We start from the raw sequence: 26,157 nt of genomic DNA, 5'->3' as shown, positions 1-26,157 counted from the left end.
CTTGGAGCCTCGGTGCCGATGGTTTATTTTATACTTTATGGAACGTAACTGGAAGAAAAACTGATGGCCGTACCACCGACTACGTCATCGGGAACGGGACGGTGGATGAACGACGCAATTGTGTCCTTGTTGCCGATTGAGGGGGGTCTGAGTATGGTGCGGAGAGGCAGGGAGGTGGTGACACGAGTTGGAGTTTGAAGCGGCACAGAGTTGGAGGGAGAACGGCAGAGAAAGAGCGTCCTCGGAGGCTGGGCAGACAGCCAGCAAGGCAGAGCACGCACACATGCACACACACATGCACACACACGCACGTACGCGCACACACGTACGCACGCGCACACACGTACGCACGCGCACACACGTACGCACACACACGTACGCGCACACACGCACGCCCTCCTGGGGAGGTGAGCCTCTAAGAACCTACACGTTGAACGGGTGATTGAGAAAGATTAACAGGGTGGCGAAGGGGAAGAGGTCCCCAGCAGCTTTTCTTTGGAACTCGTCGCTCATTTGTTGCTGCCGCCATCTGGCGACACGTCCAGAAAACCGATTGTCGAGCTTTCCACTCCCGCACCCACCACGCCACGGATTGTCACGATTCGCTTGCACACCGCTTCTGGGCCTCCCCTAGGACGACTCGGCCTCAAATAATTTTCAATTCAGGAATTGAAAATTTTTTCTCTCACTCTTCTCGTTTGTGTCGTCTAACTCCTGGCTTCCTCGTTGCTTGTTTTGGTACGACGGCCTGTGAGACACAATTCTCATTTGATTCGACTCGAAGCCACGGACAGCATCGGAGGACGAGTGATATCCGAACTAGTCCCGCCGGGCCCCGCCCTCACCAGCAAGGTGAAGTATGGTCAAACCATCCCCCCCCCCCGTGACCGACACGACGCAGGGAGGCCTTCACCCAGCAGTGGATTGACAACTGGAGCTGTAAATTAATAATTCGAAGTACGTTTCCGCACGTACCGGAATCGATTGAGCCGGTGAGAATCATTCCACGCTTAACATACCCACACACACACACACCCACCCCCCACGCACACCCCAAAACACATCGTCCCTCAACCCAACACCCCCAGCACGGAGCAGGCACCACGGCTGAGCGCGGCCATCACCCTGGCGGCCATGACCCTGGCGGCCATGTTGCTGCCCCCCTTTTCGTCCTCCGCTGGCCGACGAGGCCCGCCGATCAGGCGTACATGGTCAGCTGCAGCCACTGTGGGGCGGGGCGGGGCGGGGTGCGGCGGGGTGGGGCAGGGCGGGGCGGGGCGGGGTGGGGAGGGCGATACGACAGGCGACTTAAAGGGGTGAACGCATCCACTCCCGACGACCAAACCACAACAACACCGCTTGTTCGCTCGCTCTGCGTGCGTGTGTGCGTGCGTGTGCGTGCGTATGTGTGTGTGCGTGCGTATGTGTGAGTGTGTGTGTGTGCGTGCGTGTGTGTGTGTGTGCGTTTGTCCGGCGCTCGCCTCTCGTCTCACCTCGAGCACGTTCAGCTTGATGGTGCCGTCCCCGTCCCGGTTGTAGGCTTGGAAGGCGCCTGCGGCACAAACACGCGGCCACGGTGGGGGAGGTGGGGGGGGGAGAGCCAGGGTCCGCGAGTTTGTCTGATGCACCCGGACCGGGTGAAGCGCCGTGGTGACGTCACAGCATGCATGCTATGGGGCAGTGTTGAGTCTGTGGGCAGTGTTGAGTCTATGGGCAGTGTTGAGTCTATGGGTAGAGTTGAGTCTATGGGCAGTGTTGAGTCGATGGGCAGTGTTGAGTCGATGGGCAGTGTTGAGTCTATGGGCAGTGTTGAGTCTATGGGCAGTGTCGAGTCTATGGGCAGTGTTGAGTCTGGGCAGTGTTGAGTCTATGGGCAGTGTCGAGTCTATGGGCAGTGTTGAGTCTGGGCAGTGTTGAGTCTATGGGCAGTGTTGAGTCGATGGGCAGTGTTGAGTCTATGGGCAGTGTCGAGTCTATGGGCAGTGTTGAGTCTGGGCAGTGTTGAGTCTATGGGCAGTGTTGAGTCGATGGGCAGTGTTGAGTCTATGGGCAGTGTTGAGTCTATGGGTAGAGTTGAGTCTATGGGTAGTGTTGAGTCTATGGGCAGTGTTGAGTCTGTGGGCAGTGTTGAGTCTGTGGGCAGTGTTGAGTCTGTGGGCAGTGTTGAGTCTGTGGGCAGTGTTGAGTCTATGGGTAGTGTTGAGTCTATGGGTAGAGTTGAGTCTATGGGCAGTGTTGAGTCGATGGGCAGTGTTGAGTCGATGGGCAGTGTTGAGTCTATGGGCAGTGTTGAGTCTATGGGCAGTGTCGAGTCTATGGGCAGTGTTGAGTCTGGGCAGTGTTGAGTCTATGGGCAGTGTCGAGTCTATGGGCAGTGTTGAGTCTGGGCAGTGTTGAGTCTATGGGCAGTGTTGAGTCGATGGGCAGTGTTGAGTCTATGGGCAGTGTCGAGTCTATGGGCAGTGTTGAGTCTGGGCAGTGTTGAGTCTATGGGCAGTGTTGAGTCGATGGGCAGTGTTGAGTCTATGGGCAGTGTTGAGTCTGGGCAGTGTTGAGTCTATGGGCAGTGTCGAGTCTATGGGCAGTGTCGAGTCTATGGGGCAGTGTTAGTCTATGGGCAGTGTTGAGTCTATGGGCAGTGTTGAGTCTATGGGGCAGTGTTGAGTCTATGGGCAGTGTTGAGTCTATGGGCAGTGTTGAGTCTATGGGCAGTGTTAGTCTACGGGAAGTACAGTATGTATAATCTGTATGTTAAACTTCTTTCGCACCGTATGTAGCCAACCGTACGCAAGGTCTTCGTGCACACACACATGTACGTGCCGGCCTTCACGTGCCAGCCTTCACGTGCGCCCGTTATCGGCCCTCGCCCCAACAACAGTGTGTCGAGGCTTACAACGTGGGAAGAGAGGGGGTCGGCTCCTTCCGTGTCTGTGCGCGTACGTACGGAACATGCCCTCCAGGCGCACGAGGCAGCAGATGAAGTTGTCGAAGTCGACGGTGCCGTCGTCGTCCGCGTAGCGGAGCGTGACGACGCGCAGCAGCTGCTCGTTCAGCTTGAAGCCTGGGGAACAGTCACACACAGTCACACACACACACACAGTCACACACAGTCACACACAAACACAGTCACACACAGTCACACATACACACAGTCACACACACACACAGTCACACACAGTCACACACAGTCACACAGTCACACACAGTCACACACACACACAGTCACACACAGTCACACACAGTCACACACAGTCACACAGTCACACACACACACAGTCACACACAGTCACACATACACACAGTCACACACACACACAGTCACACACACAGTCACACACAGTCACACAGTCATACACACACACAGTCACACACACACACAGTCACACACACAGTCACACACAGTCACACAGTCATACACACAGTCACAGCGTGACGACGCATAGCAGCTGCTCGTTCAACTTGAAGCCTGGGGAACAGTCACACACACACACAGTCACACACAGTCACACACACACACAGTCACACAGTCACACACACACACAGTCACACAGTCACACACACAGTCACTCACAGTCACACACACAGTCACACACACACACAGTCACAGTCACACACATACACAGTCACACACAGTCACACACACAGTCACACACAGTCACACACACACAGTCACACACACACAGTCACACACAGTCACACACACACAGTCACACACAGTCACACACACACAGTCACACACACACAGTCACACACAGTCACACAGTCACACACAGTCACAGCGTGACGACGCGCAGCAGCTGCTCGTTCAGCTTGAAGCCTGAGGAACACGACGGCCGCGTCGGACATCACGGTTGGCTGTGTGTGTGGCTGTGTGTGTGTCTGTGTGCGTGTCTGTGCGTGTGTGTGCGTGCATGTGTGTGTCTGTGTGTGCGTGCGTGCATGTGTGTGTCTGTGTGTGCGTGCGTGTGTGTGTGCGTGTCTTGTGTGTGCGTGCATGTGTGTGTCTGTGTGTGCGTACGTGCGTGTGCGTGTGTTCGTGTGTGTGCGTGTGCGGTTACCTGTGTAGGTGTGTGTGGTTACCTGTGTGTGTGTGTGGTTACCTCTGTAGCTGCTGCTGTGTGTGTGGTTACCTGTGTAGGTGTGTGTGGTTACCTGTGTGTGTGGTTACCTGTGTGTGGTTACCTTGTAGGTGTGTGTGGTAACCTGTGTAGGTGTGTGTGGTAACCTGTGTAGGTGTGTGGGTTACCTGTGTAGCTGTGTGTGTGGTTACCTGTGTAGCTGCTGCTGTGTATGTGGTTACCTGTGTAGGTGTGTGTGGTTACCTGCACTTTCCAGTGCTGGTCCCAGCTCAGAGGAGGACATTGAGCCACTGCGATCTGCATCGTACTGCTTGTAGATGTTCTACAAAGACAAAGATTCACCGTACAGACTGTAGGGGCAAGTGCTGTTAGCGAGTAGCAACTATGAAGGCCGGAACGGCACACGAGGGGGTCGGTGGCCAGCACCACGCCCGGCCGCCTTTGTCTCCCCAGTGGCGATGTTTACACAGCGCACCAGGTACTCGTTTGAGGCTGAGTCGACCTAGGGGAGGCCCAGGATCGGTTAAGATAATCGTCACTGGTGTGGGCAGTGAGTAGTGCAGTGCAATAACCACTGCACCACCGCTCCCGAACGGGTATGTATAAACACACACGCACATTCACACACACATTCACACATTCACACACACACATTCACACACACATTCACACACACATTCACACACACGTTCACACACACACAAATTCACACACAAACACACACACACATTCACACACACATTCACACACACGTTCACACACACAGTCAGATACACACAGTCAGATACACACATTCACACACACACACAGTCACACACACACATTCACGCACATTCACACACTCACACGCTCACACGCACATTCACATACACACAGTCACACACACACACACGCACACACATTCACACACACACACAGTCACACACACACGCACACATTCTCTCGCTCTTCCCCGAGGCGGTGCCGCGCCTTGCCGGGCGTGAGTGGCCGGCTGAGCCGGTTGAGATTCCGAGCCCTTTCCCCACGCTTGGCCCCACGCTTGGCCCCACCCAAACCACCGGAGACTCATCGGCATGGGCGCCACGCTGCCTAGGAGATGTTAACTACCTCGCCTGGTGTGCAGGAGGTCGTGGGTTCAATCCCGACCCTGACGCCTGCTGCTGTATATTTAGAGTTTGTGTGTCTCTCTCATCATCATCATCATCACGGTGGCTATGAGATGTTAACTACCTCGCCTGGTGTGCAGGAGGTCGTGGGTTCAATCCCGACCCTGACGCCTGCTGCTGTATATTTAGAGTTTGTGTGTCTCTCTCATCATCATCATCATCACGGTGGCTATGAGATGTTAACTACCTCGCCAGGTGTGCAGGAGGTCGTGGGTTCGATCCAGAGCCTGACAATGCCTGCTGCTGTATATTTGGAGTTTGTGTGTCTCTCTCATCATCATCAACACGGTGGCTATGAGATGTTAACTACCTCGCCTGGTGTGCAGGAGGTCGTGGGTTCGATCCAGAGCCTGACAATGCCTGCTGCTGTATATTTGGAGTTTGTGTGTCTCTCTCATCATCATCAACACGGTGGCTATGAGATGTTAACTACCTCGCCTGGTGTGCAGGAGGTCGTGGGTTCGATCCAGAGCCTGACAATGCCTGCTGCTGTATATTTGGAGTTTGTGTGTCTCTCTCATCATCATCAAGGTGGCTATGAGATGTTAACTCCGTGCGTCTGCTCAAAAAGCCGGACACACGCCGCACCGGATACCCGTTTAAGGCTGAGTCGACCTAGAGGAGGCCCAGGACCGGGTTGTAATATTTCCCTGACATCGGCCTTGTGTGGCAAGAACTCGGGCGGCCGGGTTCGTAGCGCAGCGCACTAACCGCTGCACTACCGCTCCCCACACACACACACACATCACACTCACTCTCACACACACACGCTCACACACTCACACGCACACTCACTCACACACTCACTCACACACATCATGCTCACACTCACACACACGCTCACTCTCACACACTAGCTCACTCTCACACACACGCTCACACACACACACAGCACACACACACTCGCACACATCACGCTTACTCTCACACACACACACAGCACACACTCGCACACACTCTCACACACACACACAGCACACACGCACACACTCCCACACACACACTCCCACACACTCTCACACACACACAGCACACACGCACACACTCTCACACACTCGCACGCACACGCACTCACACACACTCACACACACACACACACATCACGCTCACTCTCACACACACACACTCTCACACACACACACACATCACGCTCACTCTCACACACCACGCTCACTCTCACACACACTCACACACTCACTCTCACGGCCTCACCTGCCAGGACTTGACCTTGTTCCACAGGATCTTGAACTCCTCGTATCCCAGCTTCCCCGTGCCGTCCGACTGCGCTCGAAGGTCAAGGGTCATCGGCTTCACGACCGCCGTGTCGGGGACACGCAGAGGGAGACGCCCCTGCCGAGGGCCACGGTTCGTGTGTTCGCGTGTACACATGTGTACGTGTGTACACATGTGTACGTGTGTACACATGTGTACGTGTGTACGTGTGTACACATGTGTACGTGTGTACACGTGTGTACGTGTGTTCGTGTGTTGGTGTGTACGTGTATTGGTGTGGTCGTGTGTTCGTGTGTACGTATGTACATGTGTACACATGTGTACGTGTGTTCACGTGTACGTGTGTTCGCGTGTTCGTGTATACGTGTTGGTGTGTACGTGTATTGGTGTGGTCGTGTGTACGTGTGTACGTGTGTTCATGTGTTCGTGTTTCTGCGTTGTCATGTCCTGTATTGTCACGTGTTGTTGCGTCGTGTTGTTGTTTCGCGTCACGTGTTGTGTTGTATTGTGATGTCGTGTTGTATCATGTTGTGTTGTGTCATCGTGTCGTGTTGTCGTGTTGTTGTGTTGTTGTCATTGTGTTGTGTTGTTGTGCCGTGTTGTTGTGTTGTTGTGTTGTGTCCCCGCTGCGCCAGGATACGTCCATGAGCGCCACCATGCTGCGACACGACTCCACGCTGAACCCGTCCGTCTTGAGGTCGCGGTCTGAACATGAACACACAAAGACAAAGGTCCCCCGCATATCCTTCACCACACAGGGCAAGTGCTGTCAGCGAGCACCTATGAAGGCCGACACGGCACAGCAAGGAGCGAGTGCCCAGCACCACGCCCGGCCGCCTTTGTCTCCCCAGTGACGACGTTTACACGCCGTACCAGGTGCTCGTTTGAGGCCGAGTCGACCTAGGGGAGGCCCAGGACCGGTTCAGATAATCGTCACTGCCGATGTTGGCCGCGAGCGGGAATCGAACTCGGGTCGCCGGGTTCGTAGCGCGGCGTAGCGCTGACCGCTGCACCACCGCTCCCCCACTACCGAACACACACAGCTACACACATTTACCGTTGCCACGTGCACGTCTACACGCAGGGGCTCTGTGTGTGCGGTCACTCACGTTTGGTGACCACCTTGTTCAGGACTCCCTGCAGCTCCACAGGGCTGATCTCCATGTCCTAGGGAACCACGGCCGTTCCGCCATCAGGAAACACGATCCCGATAACCGGAACCATCGCACTCCCGCCATCAGCAATAACATCCCGATAACCGAAACCACGTCATTCCCACCAATATCAACAACATCCCGATAACCGGAACCACGTCATTCCCACCAATTTCAACAACATCCCGATAACCGGAACCACGTCATTCCCACCAATATCAACAACATCCCGATAACCGAAACCACGTCATTCCCACCAATATCAACAATGTCCCGATAACCGGAACCACGTCATTCCCACCAATATCAACAACATCCCGATAACCGGAACCACGTCATTCCCACCAATATCAACAACATCCCGATAACCGGAACCACGTCATTCCCACCAATATCAACAATGTCCCGATAACCGGAACCACGTCATTCCCACCAATTTCAACAACATCCCGATAACCGGAACCACGTCATTCCCACCAATATCAACAACATCCCGATAACCGAAACCACGTCATTCCCACCAATATCAACAATGTCCCGATAACCGGAACCACGTAATTCCCACCAATAACAACAACATCCCGATAACCGGAACCATCGCACTCCCGCCATCAGCAATAACATCCCGATAACCGGAATCACGGCATTCCCACCAATATCAACAACATCCCGATAACCGGAACCACGGCATTCCCATTACAACTCTGTGTGTCTACTGCGTGTGCACTGTGTACTGTGTGTACTCTGTGTAGCGTGTGTAGTAGGGTGCGTGTACTCTGTATGAACTATGGGTACTGTGTGTACTGTGTGCGTTCACTGTGTGTACACCGTGTGTGTACTGTGTGTACTGTGTGTACACTGTGTGTGCACTGTGTGTACTGTGTGTACTGTGTGTGTACTGTGTGTGTACTGTGTGAATGTGTGTGTACTGTGTGTACACCGTGTGTGTACTGTGTGTGCACTGTGTGTACACCGTGTGTACACCGTGTGTGTACTGTGTGTACACCGTATGTGTACTGTGTGTACACCGTGTGTACACCGTGTGTACACCGTGTGTACTGTGTGTGTACTGTGTGTACACTGTGTGTGCACTGTGTGTACTGTGTGTACTGTGTGTGTACTGTGTGTGTACTGTGTGAATGTGTGTGTACTGTGTGTACACTGTGTGTGTACTGTGTGTGTACTGCACCTCCCCGGCGAGCTGGTTGAACACGCGACGGAACTGGGTGTCCTCATCGCTCTGTAGGTGCGCCTGCACCTTGGGAGGCTGCGAGGCAAAACATAAAAACATAAAGACACAAACACACGAATACACAAACACACAAATACACAAAGACACCCGTCACGGGAGCTGGGGGCCACGAGCGGGAATCGAACTCGGGTCGCCGGTTTAATAGCGCAGCGTGCCGCTAACCTCTACACTACCGCTCCTCAAAGACGCACAGACACACAGACACACACACAGACACACACACACAGACACACACACAGACACACACGCACACACAGACACACACAGACACACACAGACACACACAGACACAGACACACACACAGACACACACAGACACACACACACACAGACACACACACACAGACACACACACAGACACACACACAGACACACACGCACACACAAACACACACACAGACACACACAGACACACACACACACAGACACACACACAGACACACACACACACACACAGACACACAGACACACACACAGACACACACACACACACAGACACACACACACACACAGACACACAGACACACACACAGACACAGACACACACACAGACACAGACACAAACACACACACAGACACACACAGACACACACACACACACAGACACACACACACACACAGACACACACACACACACAGACACACAGACACACACACACACACAGACACACACACACACACACAGACACACACAGACACACAGACACACACACACACACAGACACACAGACACACACACACACACAGACACACACACACACACAGACACACACACACACACAGACACACACACACACAGACACACACACAGACACACACAGACACACACACACGCACACACAGACACACACACAGACACACACAGACACACACAGACACACACACACACAGACACACACACAGACACACACACAGACACACACAGACACACACACACACACACACACACACACACACACACACACACACACAGACACACACACAGACACACACAGACACACACACACACACACGCACACACAGACACACACACAGACACACACAGACACACACAGACACACACACAGACACACAGACACACACACAGACACACACACACACACACACAGACACACAGACACACACACAGACACACACACAGACACACACACACACACACACAGACACACAGACACACACACACACACACACACAGACACACAGACACACACACAGACACACACACAGACACACACACAGACACACACACAGACACACAGACACACACACAGACACACACACAGACACACAGACACACACACACACACAGACACACAGACACACACACACACACACACAGACACACAGACACACACACAGACACACACACAGACACACACACACACACACACAGACACACAGACACACACACACACACACAGACACACAGACACACACACAGACACACACACAGACACACACACAGACACACACACAGACACACAGACACACACACAGACACACACACAGACACACAGACACACACACACACACAGACACACAGACACACACACACACACAGACACACAGACACACACACAGACACACACACAGACACAAGAGCATACTCCAGTTGCGGTCTCTCTGCATGTCGCATCAACAAGATGAAGACATTTCCATCCGGAAGCAGCCCGTGGAAGGTGACATCGCAGAACTACTGCGGAGCCCCCTTCAATTGCCCCTTGCCCACGCGAGCGCGCTGGGGAGAGCAGAGGGGAGAGCGAGGAGGAAGCCGGGAGACGCGATGGGAGGGGTCACCCACCCACGAGTCTTGAGCGGTGGCGTCTGCCATCATCTGCTCACCAGAGATGGCAGTAGAGCAGAGGGGAAAGGGGAGACGCGGGGGGAGACGGGAGGAGAGGGCAGACAGCAGGAGAGGGGAGACGCAGGGTGATGCGGGGAGACACGGGGAGACGAGGGGAGACGCGGGGAGAGGGGAGACGCGGGGAGACGCGGGGAGACGCGGGGAGAGGGAGGGAAGGTGCCGGGAGGAGACACAGGGAGAGGATGACATGGGGAGACAGGAAGACAGGGAAAGACAGGAGACATTGGCAAGACGAGGGCAGACGTAGGAGCAGTAAGGGGGGATATGTTGGTGAAAGGAAGACAAAGAGAGAGACAGAGACACAGAAAACAGCACTCCCGTAAGACACCAAGCAGCAACATTCGGCAAAAGATCAGAGCAGGCCGAGACCCAGGGCATGCAGACACCCACAGGACAGATCTCCCTGGGAGGAATGAGAGCCATCATCATCATCATCACTGCCATCATCATCATCATCGCCGCCACCGCCACCAGGGAACGTTGCCGCACAACCCGTCCCCACGGCAGCCGATAACAACCGGTTGCGCAATGCAGTCGCCGTTCCAAGCGTTGCACCAGGCTCCAACCTGCTTAGCTTCCGAGATTGTACGAGGAGACTTGCTGCACAGGCTTGCGACGGACGTGAGTGGGGGAAAAAACCTAAAATACCGATTCTTCCACACGCGGTTTTTACGCGGGTTACCCTGCGATCGGTAATCTACCCATCTGTGCGGAAGCTTGCATCTGCTCCGCAAGAAACGCCGACGATCAATTTGTTTCGTAATCGATTTCTGGGGTCGGATCGCCGCGTTGAGTAAAATGCCGGTTCGTGCACCCTCCGCCACCCGACACAGCCAATTAACCATCTCCCGTGCCGCATGACGTACGTTGTGTACGTCATGGGGAACGGGATCGGAGGGAAATGTTCAAATAAAAATAACTTTTATCGGTACCGAGGCTCCCACAAGGCCGTGCGGGACGGCGTGTGAAGTCACGTAGGTATAAAATAAAATAAATCACGACGTCTTGGGTGCAACACAAGCGTTTGCCACCTGATGATGGACGCTTGTGTTTTTATTTTATCCCTACGTGACTTTACCGAAAGAACCAAAGAGTATGAAAATAACTTTTATCGGTACCGAGGCTCCCACAAGGCCGTGCGGGACGGCGTGTGGCACGGCCTGGCGCCGGCTACAGTCGGGTGTGGCCGAGTCGCTACGGTTCACTGCGGCGAGCAACAACGTCTTGGGGAACAGCAGCGCTGCCGCGTCTCTCTAAATAAAATCTAAGGCCAAGCCGCTCGCGCGCTCCGAGCTTCAGAGGTGAAGGGGACGACCCCCACCCCACCCCAACAACTTGCAGGGAGCCCCGGAACGGGGAAGGGGGTTACCAGAGTTGCCACGCGGTGAACAAACGCGACCGGCGGTCGGTGACGGGCAGCGGTTGCTGGGGGGGGGGGGGACGTTTCGCTGGCGGTTGCAGCAAGCGTCATCGGACGGTTTGCCAGACACCTGGAATGAAGCTATGAATGTGTGCGCTTGCGCGTGAACGTGTGTGTCCGAGTACGTGTTCACGCGTGCCGCGGCGAGCGTGCGGGGGTGTGCGTGAGCGATTGAGGGTGTGTGCGTGAGCGATTGAGGGTGTGTGCGTGAGCGATTGAGGGTGTGTGCGTGAGCGATTGAGGGTGTGTGCGTGAGTGATTGAGGGTGTGCGTGAGCGATTGAGGGTGTGTGCGTGAGCGATTGAGGGTGTGTGCGTGAGCGATTGAGGGTGTGTGCGTGAGCGATTGAGGGTGTGTGCGTGAGCGATTGAGGGTGTGTGCGTGAGCGATTGAGGGTGTGTGCGTGAGTGATTGAGGGTGTGTGCGTGAGTGATTGAGGGTGTGTGCGTGAGCGATTGAGGGTGTGTGCGTGAGCGATTGAGGGTGTGTGCGTGAGCGATTGAGGGTGTGTGCGTGAGCGATTGAGGGTGTGTGCGTGAGCGATTGAGGGTGTGTGCGTGAGCGATTGAGGGTGTGTGCGTGAGCGATTGAGGGTGTGTGCGTGAGCGATTGAGGGTGTGTGCGTGAGCGATTGAGGGTGTGTGCGTGAGCGATTGAGGGTGTGTGCGTGAGCGATTGAGGGTGTGTGCGTGAGCGATTGAGGGTGTGTGCGTGAGCGATTGAGGGTGTGTGCGTGAGCGATTGAGGGTGTGTGCGTGAGCGATTGAGGGTGTGTGCGTGAGCGATTGAGGGTGTGTGCGTGAGCGATTGAGGGTGTGTGCGTGAGCGATTGAGGGTGTGTGCGTGAGCGATTGAGGGGGTGTGCGTGAGCGATTGAGGGTGTGTGCGTGAGTGATTGAGGGTGTGTGCGTGAGCGATTGAGGGTGTGTGCGTGAGCGATTGAGGGTGTGTGCGTGAGTGATTGAGGGTGTGTGCGTGAGTGATTGAGGGGGTGTGCGTGAGCGATTGAGGGTGTGTGCGTGAGCGATTGAGGGGGTGTGCGTGAGCGATTGAGGGGGTGTGCGTGAGCGATTGAGGGTGTGTGCGTGAGCGATTGAGGGGGTGTGCGTGAGCGATTGAGGGTGTGTGCGTGAGCGATTGAGGGTGTGTGCGTGAGCGATTGAGGGTGTGTGCGTGAGCGATTGAGGGTGTGTGCGTGAGCGATTGAGGGTGTGTGCGTGAGCGATTGAGGGTGTGTGCGTGAGCGATTGAGGGTGTGTGCGTGAGCGATTGAGGGTGTGTGCGTGAGCGATTGAGGGTGTGTGCGTGAGCGATTGAGGGTGTGTGCGTGAGCGATTGAGGGTGTGTGCGTGAGCGATTGAGGGTGTGTGCGTGAGTGATTGAGGGTGTGTGCGTGAGTGATTGAGGGTGTGTGCGTGAGTGATTGAGGGTGTGTGCGTGAGCGATTGAGGGTGTGTGCGTGAGCGATTGAGGGTGTGTGCGTGAGCGATTGAGGGTGTGTGCGTGAGTGATTGAGGGTGTGTGCGTGAGCGATTGAGGGTGTGTGCGTGAGCGATTGAGGGTGTGTGCGTGAGCGATTGAGGGTGTGTGCGTGAGCGATTGAGGGTGTGTGCGTGAGTGATTGAGGGTGTGTGCGTGAGTGATTGAGGGTGTGTGCGTGAGTGATTGAGGGTGTGTGCGTGAGCGATTGAGGGTGTGTGCGTGAGCGATTGAGGGTGTGTGCGTGAGTGATTGAGGGTGTGTTTGTGAGTGATTGAGGGTGTGTGCGTGAGTGATTGAGGGTGTGTGCGTGAGCGATTGAGGGTGTGTGCGTGAGCGATTGAGGGTGTGTGCGTGAGCGATTTAGGGTGTGTGCGTGGCTCTCGGCTTCAGGAGGGGCTACGTGGTGGGCAGCAAGAGGGCAGTGCAGCCAAATCCACTGCTGCAACGCCTCTGCTCCACCAACCCACGCTGACCGGCGTGGTGAAGTATGGTCAAACCCCCCCCCCCCCCCCATGACCCGGGGCGTGGTTGCAGGCCCCCGCCCACGTGCGCCGTGCCGGCCTGCACAGGTGCCGCTCGCTAACAGCACTTGCCCCCGCAGGCTATGGTGGGCCACACAGAGGGGGGGGGGGGTCCTTTGTCTTTGTGCACGTGAATCAGCGTGGTGGATGTGCTGATTGGGTGTGCACGCGTGGAACTTGACCCAACAATCTGCAAGGCTGTACAGGGCACCTTTGTCTTTGGTGCGCTGTTAGCGAGCACCAATTAATAGGCCGGCACGGCACACGAGGGGGTGGGTGGTCAGCACCACGCCCGGCCGCATTTGTCTCCCTACAGAGGCGATGTTTGTACATCGCACCAGGTACTCTTTTGAGGCTGAGTCGACCTCGGGGAGGCCCATAACCGGTTGAAATATTCACCACTGTTATTGGTAATGAGCAGGAAGTGTAGCGCAGTGTGCTAACCGCTGCACCACCGCTCCCCTAATATACAAAGACAAAGATCCCCCATATAGCCTTAACAGACTGTAGGGGCAAGTGCTGTTAGCAAGCACCTATGAAGGCCGGAACGGTACACGAGGGGGTGGGTGGTCAGCACCACGCCCGACCGCCTTTGTCTCCCTAGTGGCACAATGTTTACACACCGCACCAGGTACTCATTTGAGGCTGAGTCGACCTAGGGGAGGCCCGGGACAGGTTCAGATAATCGTCACCGGTGTTGGCCGTGAGCGGCACACACACGTGTACATGTGTACACATGATGACATGCATTGAACACACACACACACAGGTCTACACATGTACACAGCAGAGAGCACAGTGAATATAATCTGCGGTGTAACTCTGGAACACAACACCCACGCACAGACAGACAAAGGTGCCCTGTGTACAGCCTTGCAGATTGTTGGGTCAAGTTCCACGCCGTGCGCACCCAATCAGCACATCCACCACCACGCTCATTCACGTGCACAGAGACGAAGGGCCCCTACGAAGGCCGGCACGGCGCCCGGGCCGCCTATATCTCCCCGGTGGGGCGATGTTCACGACTCATTTGAGGCCGAGCCGACCTAGGGGAGACCCAGGAACGGTTCGGCACACACACACATACCCAGGACCCCTCTCACGCTCCGCACCGCCCTTTGAATCCCCCCCCCGCCCCGCACGTCATCGGAAACCAAATTCCACGATTCTGGGACTCGAACCAAAGTGGAAGCCGCGGGGCAGGAAACCAGTGGAGCCAGGCGGTCACGTGACACCAGCTGGAGCTGGTCCAGCAGCCACCGCCCTGACACCCACCAGCTGCTGCTGCCCCCCCCTGCCCCCCCCCCCTCTGTCCCCATATCCACTCTGCACCTTCCTCCCCCCCTGCCCTCCCAACTCTGCACCTCCCTCCCCCTATGTCCATCCCTCCCCCTCTACCCCTCCCCCCGACGTCTTCACCTCCCTTAGCCTTGTGCCCCCCCCCCATGCCCCTCCCCTCTGCACCTCTCCCCCCCTCCCCCCTCTGCCTCTACCCATAGACTCAACACTGCCCATAGACTCAACACTGCCCATAGACTCAACACTGCCCATAGACTCAACACTGCCCAAAGACTCAACACTGCCCATAGACTCAACACTGCCCATAGACTCAACACTGCCCATAGACTCAACACTACCCATAGACTCAACACTGCCCATAGACTCAACACTGCCCATAGACTCAACACTGCCCATAGACTCAACACTGCCCAAAGACTCAGCACTGCCCACAGACTCAACACTGCCCATAGACTCAACACTGCCCAAAGACTCAACACTACCCATAGACTCAGCACTGCCCATAGACTCAACACTGCCCATAGACTCAACACTGCCCATAGACTCAACACTACCCATAGACTCAACACTACCCATAGACTCAACACTGCCCATAAACTCAGCACTGCCCATAGACTCAACACTGCCCATAGACTCAACACTACCCATAGACTCAACACTGCCCATAGACTCAACATTACCCATAGACTCAGCACTGCCCATAGACTCAACACTACTCATAGACTCAGCACTGCCCATAGACTCAACACTGCCCATAGACTCAACACTACCCATAGACTCAACACTACCCATAGACTCAACACTACCCATAGACTCAACACTACCCATAGACTCAACACTGCCCATAGACTAACACTACCCATAGACTCAGCACTACCCATAGACTCAGCACTGCCCATAGACTCAGCACTACCCATAGACTCAACACTGCCCATAGACTCAGCACTACCCATAGACTCAACACTGCCCATAGACTCAGCACTGCGCATAGACTCAACACTGCCCATAGACTCAGCACTACCCATAGACTCAGCACTGCCCATAGACTCAACACTGCCCATAGACTCAACACTACCAATAGACTCAACACTGCCCATAGACTCAACACTGCCCATAGACTCAACACTGCCCATAGACTCAACACTGCCCATAAACTCAACACTACCCATAGACTCAACACTGCCCACAGACTCAACACTGCCCATAGACTCAACACTACCCATAGACTCAACACTACCCATAGACTCAACACTGCCCATAGACTCAACACTGCCCATAAACTCAACACTACCCATAGACTCAACACTGCCCATAGACTCAGCACTGTCCATAGACTCAACACTGCCCATAAACTCAACACTACCCATAGACTCAACACTGCCCACAGACTCAACACTGCCCATAGACTCAACACTACCCATAGACTCAACACTACCCATAGACTCAACACTACCCATAGACTCAACACTGCCCATAGACTCAACACTGCCCATAAACTCAACACTACCCATAGACTCAACACTGCCCATAGACTCAGCACTGCCCATAGACTCAACACTGCCCATAAACTCAACACTACCCATAGACTCAACACTGCCCACAGACTCAACACTGCCCATAGACTCAACACTACCCATAGACTCAACACTGCCCATAAACTCAACACTACCCATAGACTCAACACTGCCCACAGACTCAACACTGCCCATAGACTCAACACTACCCATAGACTCAACACTGCCCACAGACTCAACACTATCCATAGACTCAACACTGCCCACAGACTCAACACTACCCATAGACTCAACACTGCCCATAGACTCAACACTGCCCATAAACTCAACACTACCCATAGACTCAACACTGCCCACAGACTCAACACTGCCCATAGACTCAACACTACCCATAGACTCAACACTGCCCATAAACTCAACACTACCCATAGACTCAACACTGCCCATAGACTCAACACTGCCCATAGACTCAACACTACCCATAGACTCAACACTGCCCATAGACTCAACACTGCCCATAGACTCAACACTGCCCATAGACTCAACACTGCCCATAGACTCAACACTGCCCATAGACTCAACACTGCCCATAGACTCAACCCCCCCGCCCCCCCCCCCCCCCAACAAGTCGTGGTGAGAGTGAGTGGTGAGTCTGTGGTGAGAGTGAGTGGTAAAGTTGTGGTGAGTGTGAGTGGTGAGGGGCCACCGCGATGCACAGGTGAAACTCACCTGGAAAAACTCCTGCCCAATGTTCCCTCCCATCTCCCTGCAAAACCACGGCGGAGAGGAGAGAGGGGGGGGGTAGGAAGCGGGGGGGGGAGACACGGGGCGATCAGGGCGACCATTAGCATGGTTGTATACGTACGGTGCGAAAAAAGTTCAACGTCGTACGTGCAAGGAATTCGTTGCCCGCGCATGTGGGGGGGGGGGGGGGGCTGGCTTGCGAGTAGAAATTAATTACCGGCGTAAGGCACTACCACTACGATACGAGGTTACGGCCATCCATATTATATCCAAAATAAATCACTTGGTGACGCTTGCTGCTACAGCTGTGTTAGCAGTGGTGCACGGACTCACGCAACAACATTAGTCAATGAAAGGAAATGGCGACGTTTCAGGCAATGATTGCCCTCCTTCATATAAAAAAGGGCCATTGCTGTGAACGAGGGTCCTCGTGTATTGCCCACATCGCTGCCAACACGCAGTCAGAACATCCCCATGGCACCACCCGCAGTACCATTCGCTTGTCACGCAGTTCTATTTGGTTCATTTAACACGTCGACTTTTGGCCCACTCAGAACGCTTCACAGCGGACTTGTGAAGTCACCTGGATGGGCCTCAACACGGAACTAAACACCACCACAACCACCTCTTCTTCCTACGTGCCCTGCGAAGAGCCCTCTATCTCGTCCATTCAACACAAGTGTCGTCCCGTCCATTCAACCCAAGTGCCTCGTCCATTCAATCCCGGGGGAGGAGGGGTTGTTGAATTCTCGGGATCTGACAATAGCAGACTGATTAGCTCAGTGCGGTGTTCTTCACGAACTTTCAGAGGGGGGGGGGGGGGGGTTGGGAGGGGTTGGTGGGGTGTGGGTGCCACTTTCGCCGATAAGGCATCGTCGGTGTGTTGAGGGGCTGCCACACCATATGAAACCATTGGGAGTTTGTGACAGCAGCACAGTGATGAAGATGATGGGGCACCAAGGGCCACACGAAAGGTCACCAGGGGCCACACTGAAGGCCGCCGAGGGGCCACACTGAAGGCCACCAGGGGCCGCACTGAAGGCCGCCAGGGGCCGCACTAAAGGCCGCCAGGGGCCGCACTAAAGGCCACCAGGGGCCGCACTAAAGGCCACCAGGGGCCACACTAAAGGCCACCAGGGGCCACACTGAAGGCCGCCGAGGGGCCACACTGAAGGCCACCAGGGGCCACACTAAAGGCCACTGGGGGCCACACTGAAGGCCACCAGGGGCCGCCGGTGGCCCCGGGTGGCCTTGCAATGAAGACCGCTGGGCCAGGTGACTTTTCCCCGTGCGGCCACGACTGGCGACCGAACCCAGCGGCGTCACCGACTCCCTCCAGCCGGGAGGCGTCAGTGTAGCCACAGACTCCAACCTGTCCCTCGGGAGCCCATCGTGCAACATCAACCCACCACCACCACGCTCCCCTTGGCTGTCACTCCAATTCCCGTCTTGGTAAAGCGGCCCTCTCCTCCGCCATGCACACCACCACGTGACCCACCCAGTGCCGGACTAAGCTAGTGCGGGGCCTGTAGCACATGTTATAAAGGGGACCTAAATTAAAAAAAACATCAATATTAAAACACAAATTTTTAACTTGCATAGTAAAGTAATTGTATTTTTTCATTTGCTATACAGCCAGATAATACGAGAAATCGCTAACCTTAAACACCCGGTCGTTTGTAAAAGTTCAAGGCGGTATAGTACTATAGTAATAGAGCAAGTGCAGAATCACTGAACCGGAATTGATAGCTTGAAAGCATTTAGCGCGGGTCCCTTGAAAGTGCGGGGCCCGTAGCTACTACATGTGTAGCTACTACATGTGTAGCTACTACATGTGTAGCTACTACACGTGTAGCTACTACACGTGTAGCTACTACACGTGTAGCTACTACACGTGTAGCTACTACACGTGCAGCTACTACACGTGCAGCTACTACACGTGCAGCTACTACACGTGCAGCTACTACACGTGCAGCTACTACACGTGTAGCTACTACACGTGCAGCTACTACACGTGCAGCTACTACACGTGCAGCTACTACACGTGCAGCTACTACACGTGTAGTAGCTACTTGTACTACGAGGATAATCCGACATTGGTCCCACCCATCACTAACTACCTCCTCCGATTCGTGGCAGGTATAAACCACGATGTCATCCTCCACGTTCTCCTCTGAACCTCCAAGTGGCTTGCCCCCCACGTGGCCAAGATAATCCCTCGATAGAAGCTGCGTGCCTCTATAAAGTACTGAAAGACCAATGATCACCCCCCCCCCATCACTTACACAGCAGCCTGATGATTGATGAGTGTTGGAGGTAATTATGACAGTGATTTGAGATAAACAGTTATAATTACCAGGTTAACACCTTTGTTGAGTAATGATTATGAAGATGAGTGATGATCGTGATCACACCACCATCAATGATCATACTAATTGATCAGTGATGATTGGCAGTTAAAATAAGTGACGATGACGTAAGATGATCATCATAACAGTAAGATCATAACAGTGATCGTGATCATAAGTGATCATAACGGTGATTATGATCATGACGGTGATTATATAATTATGATCATAACCAGTGATGACGATGACGTCACTGACGAGGATGGTTGTTGGTGATGGTGGTGGTGATGGTAGTGGTGGTAGTAGTGGTGGTAGTGGTGATGGTAGTGGTGGTGGTAATGGTAGTGGTGATGGTGGTGGTAGTGGTGGTAGTAGTGGTGGTAGTGGTGATGGTGGTGGTAGTGGTGGTGGTAATGGTAGTGGTGATGGTGGTGGTAGTGGTGGTAGTAGTGGTGGTAGTGGTGATGGTGGTGGTAGTAGTGTGATGGTGGTAGTGGTGGTGATGGTGGTGGGAGTGGTGGTAGTAGTGGTGGTAGTGGTAGTAGTGGTGATGATGGTGGTGGTTGTAGTGTTAGTGGTGGTGGTGGTAGTAGTGGTGATGATGGTGGTGGTTGTAGTGTTAGTGGTGGTGGTGGTAGTAGTGGTGGTGATGGTGGTGGTAGTGGTGGTGGTGATGGCAGTAGTAGTGGTAATGGTGGTAGTAGTGGTGATGGTGGTAGTAGTGGTGATGGTGGTAGTAGTGGTGATGGTGGTAGTGGTGGTGGTAGTAGTGGTGGTGGTAGTGGTGGTTGCTGTGGCGCAGTTATTTCCACTGCACTCCCCACCCCATCCCGGGCCCCCTTCCATCGCTGCTGCCCCCCCACCACCACCCCCCCACTACCACCTCCCCACTTACCCGACCACTTGGAGGAAGCCCCCCGCGAGACGGTTGAACATGAACATGGTGGCTCAGAGTGGGGAGAGAGCGCGAGGCGTCAGCGAGCTACAGAGTTGGTGGTCGTGGTGATGGTGGTGGCCGTGGCGGTGGTGGTGGTCGTGGCGATGGTGGTGGCCGTGGTGATGGTGGTGGCCGTGGTGATGGTGGTGGTCGTGGTGGTGCAAGAGGCCGTAGTGGGTTGACACTGGGAGTGGCGGGGGGGAGGAGTCAGTGGGGAGCAGGGGCGGAGCCAGGGGGGAGATGGGAGGGGCCAGGGGGGAGATGGGAGGGGGGGGAGATGGGAGGGGGGGAGCCAGGGAGGGAGATGGGAGGGGCCACGGTTCCGATCCCTCCCCCTTACCCCCTAACCCCTCCCCCTCGCCCCCCCTCCCCCTTACCCCCATTCACTCGTCACCGCATGATGTGTGTACACGTGTTTGTGTTGCGTGTTGGGGGAGCGGTGGCGCACTGGTTAGCGCGCCGTGCTGCGCTGCAGGAGCAGACGGTGGCTAGGAGATGTTGACTACCTCGCCTGGTGTGCAGGAGGTCGTGGGTTCGATCCCGACCCTGACGCCTGCTGCTGTATATTTGGAGTTTGCGTGTCTCTCTCTCTCATCATAATCACGGTGGCTAGGAGATGTTAACTCCCTCGCCTGGTGTACAGGAGGTCGTGGGTTCGATCCCGACCCTGACGCCTGCTGCTGTATATTTGGAGTTTGCGTGTCTCTCTCTCTCATCATCAGGGTGGCTATGAGATGTTAACTACCTCGCCTGGTGTACAGGAGGTCGTGGGTTCGATCCCGACCCGACGCATGCTGCTGTATATTTGGAGTTTGCGTGTCTCTCTCTCTCCCTGTGATCGCGTGGATTTTTCTCCGGGTCCTCCGGTTTTCCCCCTCCACATTTAGAATCAACACCACGCGTTTTAGATTAGTTAGCTACTCTATAAATGTCCACGTGATAAGCCACCACTTTGTTGAGCTATCTTTTGTGACGGGGCCTTGCCTGGTCAAATTAATTTTTAAAAACATTTTTTACATTTTATTTTGAACAGTTACAGCGAATATCCAAACCGGTCCTCTGGGCTTCCCCTAGGTCGACTCAGCCCTAGCAACGGCGGTCACTGCATCATCGCGCGCTTTCAGATGCGCTTCTGCGGCCGTCTGAAACGCTCTTCCTTACGATATTAGGCAATCACTGGGAGCGATGCACATTGAAACCATCAACATTTAGATTTTAAACTAATTTCTTTAGAGCAACTTTTAGTTCTCGGTTTGCTGTCCTTCCCCCGGACATCCGACGAGCTACGTACGGTGCGAAAGAAGTTCAACACGCACACAGACGGGTACCCCCCGGGTGCAGTGTGCAGTGACCATCAGCACTGGGGAGACAAAGGCGGCCGGGCGTGGTGCTGGGTCACCCACACCATCGTGCGCTGTGCCGGCCCCTGTAATTCGCAAGGAGCAACAGTCTGTGTTGGGTGACACGGGGGGGGGGGAGCTTCGTGTAGGTGACAGGGAACGAGACCACACCCTTGCCATGACTCATGCCCAGTGATGAGAGCCTTTGTGTGTGCGCGTGGCTGTGTGTATCTGTGTGTGTGTCTGTGTGGGTGTGGCTCTGTGTGCGTGGCTGTGTGTGTGTGTCTGTGTGTGTGGCTGTGTGTGTGTCTCTGTGTGTGTCTCTGTGTGGGTGTGGCTGTGTGTGTGTGGCTGTGTGTGTGCGTGGCTGTGTGTGTGACTGTGTGGGTGTGGATGTGTGTGTCTCTGTCTGTGTGTGTGGCTGTGTGTGTGGCTGTGCGTGTCTGTCTGTATGTGGCTGTGTGTGGCTGTGTGTGATTTGCGCAATTTGCGGAAGCCAAATTAAATGCAATTTAAAAAAAGTAGAATGTAAAATGATAGCATTTTCGTGAACGTAATTTAAACCGCGTTGTAAATAGGTGTTTGTTGTTGTTGTTGTTCTTTTAACGCAACCTGTTTGTTGAACAGGAATCTCACCATGGTGATTGTAAAGAGGGGGGGGGGGTCCCGATTCGTAGCTTTGGCCACCAGGGGAGAGGGGGGAGGGGCAAGGCACCCGCCCTGTCCCCCACACTCATCACTGCGGCGACAGCCACTGCCTGGGATGGCGTCAGGCTCTCAAGCGCGGCCCGGTCTCCAATGAACAATATAAACCCCATAGACATAGAGACCCCATAGAGACCCCATAGACATGGAGATCCCATAGACATAGAGACCCCATAGACATAGAGACCCCATAGACATAGACACCCCATATACATAGAGACCCCAAAGACATAGAGACCCCATAGACATAGACACCCCATAGACATAGACACCCCATAGACATAGAGACCCCATAGAGACCCCATAGACATCGAGACCCCATAGACATGGAGATCCCATAGACGTAGAGACCCCATAGACATAGAGACCCCATAGACATAGAGACCCCATAGACATAGACACCCCATAGAGACCCCATAGACATGGACACCCCATAGACATAGAGACCCCATAGAGACCCCATAGACATAGAGACCCCATAGACATAGAGACCCCATAGACATAGAGACCCCATAGAGACCCCATAGACATAGACATAGAGACCCCATAGAGACCCCATAGACATAGAGACCCCATAGACATAGAGACCCCATAGACATAGACACCCCATAGAGACCCCATAGACATAGAGACCCCATAGAGACCCCATAGACTTAGAGACCCCATAGACATAGAGACCCCATAGAGACCCCATAGACATAGAGACCCCATAGACATACGTAGACGGGGTTGTGACTAAACCGGTTTCTCAAGTCTAGCGAGTCGCTGGTGTCGGCTCTGTGAACTCTGCCTGCCATGCTGCCTCGAGTGACGTGTCACTTGACAGCTGTTAAAATAGTTTTTAAAAAGAGCTTCATAGCTCATCGGATTTCTCCAGGATGAAGATTCTGAGTAAATTGTTGTTGTTGTTGTTGTTGTCCCTCCCCCGCCACCTTCGATTATCACGGTTGGTACACAAAAAATGTAACATACACACTAGCCATAGACTCAACACTGCCCATAGACTCAACACTGCCCATAGACTCAACACTGCCCATAGACTCAACACTGCCCATAGACTCAACACTGCCCATAGACTCAACACTGCCCATAGACTCAACACTGCCCATAGACTCAACACTGCCCATAGACTCAACACTGCCCATAGACTCAACACTGCCCATAGACTCAACTCTGCCCATAGACTCAACACTACCCATAGACTCAACACTGCCCATAGACTCAACACTGCCCATAGACTCAACACTGCCCATAGACTCAACACTGCCCATAGACTCAACACTGCCCATAGACTCAACACTGCCCATAGACTCAACACTACCCATAGACTCAACACTGCCCATAGACTCAACACTGCCCATAGACTCAACACTGCCCATAGACTCAACTCTGCCCATAGACTCAACACTACCCATAGACTCAACACTGCCCATAGACTCAACACTGCCCATAGACTCAACACTGCCCATAGACTCAACACTGCCCATAGACTCAACACTGCCCATAGACTCAACACTGCCCATAGACTCAACACTGCCCATAGACTCAACACTACCCATAGACTCAACACTGCCCATAGACTCAACACTGCCCATAGACTCAACACTGCCCATAGACTCAACACTACCCATAGACTCAACACTGCCCATAGACTCAACACTGCCCATAGACTCAACACTGCCCATAGACTCAACACTGCCCATAGACTCAACACTACCCATAGACTCAACACTACCCATAGACTCAACACTGCCCATAGACTCAACACTACCCATAGACTCAACACTGCCCATAGACTCAACACTGCCCATAGACTCAACACTGCCCATAGACTCAACACTGCCCATAGACTCAACACAGCCCATAGACTCAACACTGCCCATAGACTCAACACTACCCATAGACTCAACACTACCCATAGACTCAACACTGCCCATAGACTCAACACTGCCCATAGACTCAACACTACCCATAGACTCAACACTGCCCATAGACTCAACACTACCCATAGACTCAACACTACCCATAGACTCAACACTACCCATAGACTCAACACTACCCATAGACTCAACACTGCCCATAGACTCAACACTACCCATAGACTCAACACTACCCATAGACTCAACACTGCCCATAGACTCAACACTACCCATAGACTCAGCACTGCGACACAAAAGCAAAGTTAATAATCCACTCCATTAATAATAACACTGTGTAACAAAAATGTTATTTTTGTTCCTGGGCAGTAAAAGTGTTATTTCCTAATTGCTTATGCCTCAAAAGTACAGGAAGTGGCAATTATTCCCCACAAACTTTGCTTTTGTGACCAGGACAGTGATATTTTGAAATTTACCTATTTTCAATGAGAAAACGCGGTGTGCATTTGCGTCTTTCGTTCACATAAAGTCGTGGTCACAAAAGCAAAGTTTGTGGGGATTACAGCCATTTTCTATACTTGTTAGGCATAAACAATTAAAAAAATAACACGTAGTACCGAGGATCAAAAATTGTGTTCCATAGTGTGATGATGACGACGTTGATGATGACTGATCATGACGATGATTTGATGGTAATTTGAACTTTCTGTTTTGCCGCATTCAAGTAAACCACCACCACCACCACCATCATCATCGTCGTTATCATCGTCGACCGCAGTTTTCTACGTACTTGGCACTTGTGCCAGGCTAGGTGCACCTGTGAGGTGACGTTCGCACTGGACTGTAATATGTATAACCATCACCGATTAGCACGCTTGGCTACGTACGGTGCGAAAGAAACTCAACATACATGATGTAATCAAAATCATCACATCGTATTATCACATTCATCATCACCATCACAATGCATCGTAGTAATACTGTAATTACAATCGTCGCGTCATCCACTACACCACAACGACAACCACTTACCCCACATAGTTAAAGAAGCCAGACGCAACCTTGTTAATCATGAACATGATGATGCTGCTGCTGGAGACGATGTCGCTGCTGCTGCTGCTGATGATGGCGGTGGTGATGGTGATGAAAGGTTTCGTGAGGGCAGGGAACGCCTGGTAGGGGAATGAGACCCGTCCCACGCAGACACACCCACACACACCCA

At 53.7% G+C, this 26,157-nt stretch overlaps 1 protein-coding gene across 4 annotated transcripts; it reads right to left on the bottom strand.

Moving 5' to 3' along the window:
* Positions 1–661: 661 nt before the first annotated feature.
* CAPNS1 (calpain small subunit 1) lies at positions 662–26,157 on the bottom strand. 4 transcript variants are annotated; one of them, XM_078878898.1, is made up of 11 exons: positions 25,968–26,156; positions 17,714–17,750; positions 10,686–10,718; positions 8,822–8,899; positions 7,588–7,645; positions 7,119–7,183; positions 6,458–6,526; positions 4,323–4,401; positions 2,945–3,061; positions 1,494–1,552; positions 662–1,225 (listed from the first exon to the last, which is right to left on the bottom strand). In XM_078878898.1, exons 1-11 carry the CDS (start codon positions 26,012–26,014, stop codon positions 1,199–1,201), a joined length of 669 nt encoding a protein of 222 aa, XP_078735024.1. In that variant the 5' UTR covers positions 26,015–26,156; the 3' UTR covers positions 662–1,198. The 4 variants fall into 4 exon arrangements, with proteins under 4 accessions (XP_078735024.1, XP_078735023.1, XP_078735027.1 ...); XM_078878897.1 differs by lacking the exon at positions 25,968–26,156 and adding an exon at positions 20,972–21,203; XM_078878901.1 differs by lacking the exon at positions 10,686–10,718 and having other exon boundaries at positions 25,968–26,157.

Source organism: Lampetra fluviatilis, chromosome 52 (assembly GCF_964198595.1).
Source record: "Lampetra fluviatilis chromosome 52, kcLamFluv1.1, whole genome shotgun sequence".
Lineage (NCBI taxonomy): Eukaryota > Metazoa > Chordata > Hyperoartia > Petromyzontiformes > Petromyzontidae > Lampetra > Lampetra fluviatilis.
Note: the sequence above shows the minus strand (reverse complement) of the source record. Positions and strands in the feature narration are given on the sequence as shown.